Source organism: Echiichthys vipera, assembly GCF_963691815.1.
Source record: "Echiichthys vipera genome assembly, chromosome: 2".
Lineage (NCBI taxonomy): Eukaryota > Metazoa > Chordata > Actinopteri > Perciformes > Trachinidae > Echiichthys > Echiichthys vipera.
The window spans coordinates 26,163,449-26,173,323 of NC_139827.1; the positions used below are offsets into that span (position 1 = coordinate 26,163,449).

Consider the following 9,875-nt stretch of genomic DNA (forward strand, 5'->3'; position numbering starts at 1 on the left):
GGCCTCTATGTTAGCCAATCGGTGTCCATGATAGACATTATTTATGTGTGATTGCATTCATAATTTATTTTCTATTTGTGATGAATACAGTAAATAAATCTGTAATGTAGCATAGATACAACAGTATTAACTGCTGTTGTTAACTGTGGAAAAATTATATAGTACAGTTTTTATTCATAGGCTAAATATGCTTGTTATACTTACTTCATACTACTTTATTGAGAGTAGTGTGTTATGAGTGTGTGACTGAATTAAATCCAATCAGTCTTTATTCTAAACTATATTTTTTGTGTTTTAAGAGGATCTGTTTTATGGAGGTTTGCTGTGCATTCAATATTTATTCTAAGGCCAAGGCAAAGGCATAACTAACCCTGTTTAACATACATGACAATTACAATGAATGTGATGTATTGGATCCTTTCCAGTGATCCGAGAATGATTTCCTCTTTTGGTGGCAGTGCCTGAGATTTCATCAACTCTTCAATCAGTGTTAGCTCCGAAGCGTTTCAGTGTCTGATAACGTTCTAACTAGATAGATTCTGTAGAAATGTGTTTCCACAGTCTGCACAGGGGCCTCACTTAAATACATACATCAAAACATTATACACTGCAACATGACTACATGAAAGACATCAGACCTAGGCACAAATCACCCACACCCACACGAGTGTTGTTTATTAAGGGACGCTGTGGCAGAGGGAACAAAACTCCTGAGCCCTAAGCATGCCCATCATGCTTCGGGCCAGGGATCTGTTCCTACAACCAAGAACAGGTTGAGGTGGTGCCTGGGGCCCGTGTGTGTGCTCTGCATCTAATAGTTCTGCTGTTAAAGTCTGAGAGGTTGGGGCTGGGGGAGGCCAACAACTTTGGAGGCGTTGTGTGATGCGTATACGTTTGTGCCTATTTATTTTGATATTTGAAGCACTCCACCTTCTCAACAGTTCCATTATTAATGTGGGTGGGGTTGTGGGCAGTGCTCTATGTACTGAAAGTGTTAATTAACAGTTCTTTTGTCTCAATAATAACTATTTACATAATTATTTCTCTAAGCGTAGCGTTTTTTATGTGAAATTCAAGACATTCAAGTCTTCAGGACCCCAAAAACCCTTCATATTAAATAATCTGAGAACAATGCTGTCTCAGTGGCTTTTAACTATTTACATACACACACACACACAATCAATTACAGCTGCTGCAGTAGACATACGAGTATGATTATTTAGCAATCAACTCGGGCGCAGAACAAGACAATCCACCCTTCTCCATCATCCTCAAAGCATTTAAGAGGCACAAACATTTCTGAGATGCCGGACATAGCAGAAATAGCTCTTGTGTTCGGGTTTCACGTTAGACTGTTCAATTAAAGCAAGTGTGTCAACGTGAGCCACCCATTAAATAAAGGCTGGATTTGTCACAGGTGTTGGCTTTCAGTGACCACAAGGGACAAGTTTTGATCGGCAGGACAATAACAGAGAAAACCCTCAGGCACAACTTACCTGATTCATCCATGTAGAGCCATTTGTGGTATAAAAAAGTAAAATATATGATAAAATGAGAAAGCAATGTTTTGACTGTTTTTATTGGCTTCCCGTGAGACAAAGATAAGAATTCTGAACTGTGAAAAAGAGGCAGAGAAATGAGCATTGGCGCAACATTGACCCCCCCTGACAGCAGAAATTACAATACACACACACAAAAATGATCAAAGAAATGTCTTCTTTCAAATAATATATATATATATATCTATATCTAGAAATGTATTTCCATTTTTATTTTCAGCTAACACTTAAAATATAAGAATCTTTCTAGCAACACATAATATTGAATAATAATAATAATAATAATAATAATAATAATAACAATTGTCTTGAGTCTTGAGATTGTGCTGTCGGTTCAGAACTTGCCCTTCTTCTTCTTCCAGGGCTTCTTCTTGGACTTGGAGTCAATGATCAGCTGAGACTGACGCTTCAGTGCCTCACGTGAGATGACGTCAGCCTCGTCCTCCTCACTCTCATCCTCTGAGACACAAACAGTGACAGTTTAGACTGTACAGGGCCCAATTTGTGTCCCTGTGTGTGTGTGTGTGTGTGTGTGTGTGTGTGGTTCCCAACTCACCGTCATTGAAGAGGTCCAGTCTTTGGTCCTCAGGCAGCTTGACACGGGTGTTGTAGGCTGGCAGTTTCCCCTCAATCCTGACATAGAACTGCTCAGAGCAACAGAGAGAAAATGGTCAGTGAGTCCCTCCAGTAAAACAATTCTTTTTTGGTAAATTTAAATTTTCTGTATTCTATAATAATCTTTAAAATCCCCTATTTCCATGGAATCTGACTTTATTTAGGTCTTATAACGCACACGACAGAATTAAATGTGAAATCTTACAACACTGATAATAATAATAATAATATATTATATATATCATAATATTCTTTGTCAATGTTAAGTGTTTTTGTTAAGCCTTATAATATAAACAGAATTACAAAATGATGTCGTCCTTCATGAGGAAATTAAATGAGTGTTAGGCCGCTTTAGAAGCAAAAACTTGATGAGTGACGTCTGTGTGTATGTTCTTATCATACAACAGGTATGATGAGCGGCGGGCCAGTCTTTCTCAGGATGGATGTACTTTCTTTTGTTCGAGGTGGAGGCTCTTTGACCAGAACAGCCAAACACATTCTAAATGTACCAGTCAAGCAAACAAGGCTGCACTGATTTTGAAACTATCAGCTCAGAGTTACGTCAATTAAAAAGATTATGCCTTGCAAAGATGGATCTGAGAGTAAAATAGTCAATGTCATTAGGAAATGGCCTACAGACTGTTACGTGTTTCCCATGGTACACTCTGATATCCCATGTTCTCAAATAGAGAAGGTGCTGCTGAGCGTTAGTAATCGAGAACAAACACTTCAGCCGGCTCTAATGGTTGCCTTTCCATTCAGATAAGCTATGCAAGCACAGCAGCATTCGTGCATACATGTTCAGCCATGCTGTGTTCATTTGTCACACGGCGCAATGTAAGCTCAGACAAGAGCCCCAACATGCCCTTTGCCAAAACTGCATTCATCCTTGAATGTTCAAGTTGAAGCACAGTCATTACAGAGGGGACTGCTCAAACCTGGAGTCCCAACAAACTTATACAGTAAAATGGTTTAGGAGACTGATGTTTCCAAACCCTTTCCTGCCCTAACTCACAGAGATATTATGTTGGTCTCAACCTTCATGTTACCAGAGACATCATATGTGTATGTGTAATGCTGTATGAAGGTTCATGAGCAAAAGCAACAGTAACCGCTGTAGTGGCCACAACAACTTCCATTTTAATAGGCAGAGAGAGAAAAGGACAGAGAGAGAGATCCAGAGGTGTCCAGCAACCACAATAATGTCATGGTACTTCATTATTGGTATAATGGTATTCTTAATTGTTGTTTCAGTTCAATTTAATTGCCAACTGAATTATATTTATAGTGTCAAATGATAACAAAAATGATGTGATGGCTTACATTTATAGTTTAACTGATGGCAGGAAAAGGGTTTGGGAACATCAGTTTCCTTAAGTGTTTTCTGTATAAAATTGATAATGTTGGTGGTATATCCACTGCCAGAATTATTATTAGTCAAGTCTCTGTTACTATTCCAATTGTTAAACGTTTTTGTTGCCACTACTGTGGTTACTGATGCAATTGCTCATGGGGAACATTTCAGTTGATCCCCATTGCAAGATCTCTAGTTTAAACTGTACACCGACCGTCCGTGTACATTAACAAGGACTACATCACAAAAGCTAAACGGCTTTCAATATACTGTCCAGACACAGAACCAGAACCAGGCGTTTTGGCTCACCTCCTCTTCCTCCATCTCCTTCATAATAGCAGCTACATCCTTTCCCTGAAGCTCCTTGTGCAGTAGCTGCAACCTCAGCTCACACTGGGTCATCAGTTCCACCACAAACTCGTCTGAGTCTGACAACACTTCAGTCACTGTGTCCTCACTCTGGAGAGAAATGGAAGAATGGTGAGCACAGGTACGCTTGATTATTACCAGAATTATTTTATTTTAATTTAAAGAAAGTAATTTAAGCCCATAATGGATGTGTTGATAGGGGACAGAAAATGGGCACATATAAGAAATAAGACAGACGATAGATTAAACCAACAGTCATGATGGTTGAAGTCGTATTTACCAGTGTGATGTGCTGCAGTTTGTCTGCGAGGTGCTCCACTCCAGCTCGCACAGTACCGAGGGCTTTAACAAGCCACTCCAGGCGCTCTTTACCTGCATCACACCTCTGCTTTTGAGCCTGCAGTTGCTGCTCACACTCCTCCAGCATCTGTTGGTCACTAATAAAACCCATACAGAGATAGAATGTGAGAATAAACATTACACAGCTGCATCCACAATGCCTTTGATCCTCTAATACTGTGTGAGTGCCTCACCTGGAGAGTTTCGCCTCTCCAGAATATTTCATATCCTGGAACTGTTGGTTCAGAAGCTCTTTCTGCTCCTTCAGCTGCTGCAGCACCTTCTCATTCTCTCCCTTCAGCTTCTCCAGATGATGCTGTGTCTCTTTCTGTGAGATAAAACGCTCCACTATCTCCTACATACATGGAAATATATATGTAAACATGTACAAATACACACACGGTACCGCCAATCCTTCTCTCACACATCCATACCTGTATATCTGTAACCCCGGTGGCCTCCTTGATGCGTTGGAAGGCCTCCTCAAACGTGGAGATTACCTTCTCCTCTTCACCTGCCATCCTGGGGGTGCTGCGCTGGGCCTCACTGCTCAGCTCATCAGGCTGCATAGCTGTTCTCTGAGCATAAAGGAGGCAGAGGTGATGGTGATCAAAACATTAATTATTCAATGTCTTTGAATAAAACTATATATTTTTTAACCCTAAATCTGATAATATTGTAGGTACTGAGTAATGAGGGTGCAGCTTTTGGACTTTGGCGTGTTCTTCTGTGATCAGGTCATGCCATGTTTAATAGCGTGCCCATAGCCAGTGAGAAAGCAGGGGATCAGAAAAGCGAACAACATCAAAATAAAACCATACACTACAGTAACATACTTGCAGTGAACCACCATGTAAATCTCACCCTTCTATCGACTTTTTCAGCCTGGGCCTTGCGCTCCTCAACCTTTTTCCTGTAGCTTGCTATAATACGCTCTCTCTCCTTGCGCTCCTTGTAGAGCAATTCCTCCTGCTGCTGTAAATCAGCCTGGCAGGCAGAGGAAAGGGAAGAACTGAGATTAAGATTGTTTTGGGGATTAATTACTGTTTACACTATGCCTAGTGATGAGGTAGACGAATGTCTGTGTCTGTATCTGGTTGCGGGTCACCTTAGCAGCTTCTTTAGAGAGCTGGGCGTTGTTGTTCATGACCTGCATGTTGTGAAGCTCCTCTCTGTGCTTCAGGATTTCTGCCTCCAGACTGTCCAGCTGACCCTGAAAAGTCAGACTCTCATCCTGAAATGGTGACCATGCAAAAGTGAAGGATAGAAAGAGAAAGGACACGAAACATGGTTAAAAGACTAAGATCAAAAGAGGACTGTTGCAACTGCTGAATTATTACTTGTCAATCATTATGTTGTGATCTATACATGAAAGTAGAGCTGTTTCAGATTCCAATACCAGTATGAGAAATGCCTCCGATACTGCTGAAATTGCTGGCATCAGTACTTGATATGTTAATGCACTTGGTGTAAGTACAACATTAACAAAATATAAAAATGTAACTAAAGTGCGCTGTCAAGCACTGGTAATATATGTGCAAAGTAAATGACCGACAATAAAACATTCAGGTCAAGTTAATTGTAGACAAAGGTAAAGTGGGCATGGGACAGGAAGTACTGTACCATTATGGAAGTCTCAATCAATGTTTACATACCACAAACACAGAATCGCATCTCTTAGGCACAACAAAGTGTCATAGCACGGGCTATTACCCTGCAGGGCAACAGCAAGCATCCTTTTTTTTTCTGTACATGAAACCTGGATGAAAATTATTGAGGTGACTTATTACTAATCAGGGGTCCTTTGACCTCTCGTCTCAAGATATCTGAATAAAAACGGGTTCTGTGGGAACCCACAAGTACTGTTCATGCAGAAATGCCCACTTCATGATAATCCCATGCATTTTGGGGGAAAAAATATGCACTTTTTCTCATGCAGTACATAAAAGTGTTATTTTTGCCTATTCTATTTGAATTTTTCTGCACACTGGGGTCCCTAAACAGTCTTGAATTGCATACATTAAGTTTGGCTGGAAAGCTGAGACTCTTGTGGATTCAATGAACCCAGTTGTATTCATGTTTGATAATGATAGTCGCCATAGTAACCACTTCATTGTAGTGAGAGGATTTTTTAAAACTTGACCTCACTGTATTAACTGACCTGTTGTGGCCTCTAGAACAGTCACAGCCTCATAAAACTTTACAACCACAAACTAGACCTGGAGCATTCAGAGGATGGATGGCTTCCCTAGGTATGTTGACAATAAGGGGGTCTCTGAGCAGTTTACACAACAGTAGTGCTCGCCATGCAATCGCCGGATTTCAAAAGTTTTTGATACCAAATCACAGCGGGGGGTTTTCTGTGGAGATCTGGGTGTTCCTTAAGGTCTGGGTGTCTCAATGTGGTACTTTGGAGGGATGTTTGACAATATTTGTGGTAAAAATGGTAACTGTGTAACAAATGGTATGAACGCAAAAACTGCTGCAACAACTTATGACACATAATAGAGCATGTGCATTAAAATCATATACTTCCATCATAATGCTCTAAACCTAACCAAAACACTGTTGTTTATGACAGATTTATGCCTAGAAAAACATGCAGTGATGAGCCGCATCTCTGACCATTTATCCCCTTGAACTTCCCCTGTCCCCCATAGCCACGCCCCTATAAAATAGGGTGGAACGCTGTGAGGTTATAAGAGCGTCTGCTCAAAGAGAACGCACAGTTAGCATATCTGTACTGACATAAATAGAACATCTAAAATGAGCAGCTAAGCATAACGACATGTAATAATATCAATATGTCAAACAAGTGAAGATGAGTACAAAACCTTACTTTGAGTGTGTTTGCTGGACTAACCTGCAGATGACTTTTGAGTTTCTGATAGTTAGTCATGATGTTCTCTGCCTCCTTGCACTTAAACTGTGTCTTCTCCAGACTGTTCTCCAGCGCCCGCAGGTTCTTGAGACACACACACACACACATCGTTTACAGAGTGTGTAATATTCTGTCATGTTTTCATTAGGGGTGAACATTAGGAAAACAGAGATATTTTTTTTTAATGTTTTGCACATTTCTACATGAGCTTGAGTTGTAACCACCATGGCATCTTCCTCCTTTTTCCGAGTGCGAGCGTCGGCAGACTGTGCTCCACTACTGCCCTTTGGTTTCGTCCTCTGGTATTCCATTTTCAGCTCTTCGAGGCGGCGTTGGTGGGTCTGGGTGGTGTGTTTAAGGCCATTGAGACGCTTCATCTTGGACAGCACCCTCTGGTCTAACGTGGTCAGGGCTGCCTGAGAGAGGAGTGAGCGGGAAATAGAAAGAGTTGTAAACTCAACGGTCTCAAACTGTTATTCATGTCACTTCAATTAGACACAAAACCGAAAACTTTCTCTATTTTAAATGTTGTTACATGGCTAACAATCGCCGAGGGGTTAACAGCGGTAAACCTATAGAGGACTAGGAACTTGCGGCTTGTCATCAGCACACGGTGAAAAGTGCACATTGCAAGGGTAACCTGCACATTTGTGAAGGCACTATTAATGCTGAACGATATATACAGTTTTGGAGCAACATATGCTGCCAAGTAGACGATGTATTTTCAGGGAAGGCCTTACTTATTTGACGAGACATTGCCAAACCACATTCTGCATTTAATACAACAGCATGCCTCCATGGTATTACAGTCCAGGTGCTAAACTGATCTGTCTGCAGTCCAGACTTGTCACCCATTGAAAATGTTTGGCACATTTTGAAACGTAACATACGACAACGGGAAACCTGAACTGTTGAGCATGTGAAATCCTACATGAAGCAAGAATGGGAAAACATTAAAAAATGACAGCCACTGGTCTCCTCAGTTCCCAAACGCTTACAGACTGTTGCTAAAAGAAAAGGTGATTCAATATGACCCTAAATACATGGGTAAACCATGTCCCAACTTTTTTGAAACATGTTGCAGGCATCAATTTCAAAATGAGCATATCATTTTCAAAAGTTGTCTTGATGTGCTATTTTCAATTAAATGTGGGCTTTGAGTGTTTAGCAAACCAGCACATTCTGTTTCTACTTAGATTTTACAAAGTCCCAAGTCTTTTGGAAATGGAGTTGTCCAGTGTGTATGCTGCTTCTTCTCACCTTCCCTGACATGTTGCGGTAGGCATCCTTCTCCAAGCCCCTGTTATGAAAGGCCATTTTGATGACATTTTCATCACCCTGGAAGGCAAGACACCAAAGGGAACAATACCGTGAATTGCGATGAGAGCCAGTTTGTTACATTTGACTGTTCCCTTGACTTAAGTGAGGACCAGAAGAAGCAACAGAGCTGGGAAGGTTGCCTCTGGTTTTGGGCCTTACAGCATTAGCTTCTGCCATCTTCCTGCACAGCCTCTTGTTCTCCTGCCTCAGTTGGCGGATGGACTCTCTGTTGTTCTTGATGGTGGACTGGGAGCTCTCATAGTATGCAGCTCTGTCGCCCTCTGGTGGACACATTCAATGATTATTTATACAAATAATCCATGGAGACAAGAGTCTAATTATTCCCTAATAACACAACTAACCCCTATTTCTGTTGGACTTTGGTTATTATGGGTTCTCAGTGGCTGGTCACATGGCTACCAAAAATGGAGGCTGAGCTAACATTAGCTAATTGTAACAAAGCACACGTCCTGCACTGAAATCCACGCTCAGACTACTTTGAAACAAACTCACCCAGAAGTTGAATTTTACGTTGCATCTCCGTTATTTGGTCATGCAGCGGAGGTTTCATTGCGTCGGCGCAGAAAGGCATGTTTGTGCCGTGGTAATGTTGAACACAGTTAGCACGGGAACATGTCAGCGTTAGCCTGACCTGAACGGAGACCTCTGGAAGGCTCCACTGTTGCCTAGCAACCTGTACACTTACAACAGAGCGGGGCTCAGCGTTTCTCTCACACACACGCACACGCACACACACACACACACACACACACATATACTGTATATACGTCACATTAACCCTGTGGGTCTCGAGCTCGTGTCCCTAGGTGTTTTGTCTCGAGCCACTGTGATTGTAGGCTATAAACGGACCTTTTGCCGCGGTATTTATGTGATGATAGAATCACATACGTGCAACAGAATACACCAACAGCAGTCATTTAAAGACATATCCCTTTTCTTAGTTACTAAATATTTAATTTCACCACCACTAAATATGGAAATGTTCAAAAGTATGCTGCTCCTGTAACAGAGTAGCGACAGAGGCGGTTCTAGAGTCTGTTGGGGCCCTTAGCAAAAGTTCACAGGGGGTCGCTGTTCATCACCATTATGTAATAAGATATATTGATATAATATTACATATGTTAATAATCCGATAAACCTTCAAAATATGAATAATAACACAAAAACTTGGGTAGAGTCAGGTGGGCCCCCTTAGGAGGGTCAGGTCTCCTACTGCGGTTACAAACTTTGCTGTAGATTAAAGCTTGTCTCCTACAGGCCTGGGGCCCCACACAATGGGTAATAGTCTTTCAAATATACTAATAGGAAGCACATAGCCTGACATATACCATTTGTAAACTCTGTATGGCTACTATATTGCTCAATTATGACCCCTTTACAGATTTCACATCTAAAACTATATTTCTTAGCCTATATG

At 41.2% G+C, this 9,875-nt stretch overlaps 1 protein-coding gene across 1 annotated transcript; it reads right to left on the reverse strand.

Moving 5' to 3' along the window:
* Positions 1 to 1,893: 1,893 nt before the first annotated feature.
* Positions 1,894 to 9,029, reverse strand: odad3 (outer dynein arm docking complex subunit 3; the record flags this gene model as incomplete). The annotated part of the gene is made up of 13 exons (XM_083930936.1): positions 1,894 to 2,018; positions 2,116 to 2,203; positions 3,838 to 3,987; positions 4,178 to 4,334; positions 4,431 to 4,591; positions 4,671 to 4,814; positions 5,101 to 5,223; positions 5,345 to 5,470; positions 7,100 to 7,201; positions 7,342 to 7,533; positions 8,378 to 8,455; positions 8,597 to 8,718; positions 8,951 to 9,029. The coding sequence occupies 13 exons, from the start codon at positions 9,027 to 9,029 to the stop codon at positions 1,894 to 1,896; spliced, it is 1,647 nt and encodes a 548-aa protein (XP_083787062.1).
* Between the last annotated feature and the right edge of the window lie 846 nt (positions 9,030 to 9,875).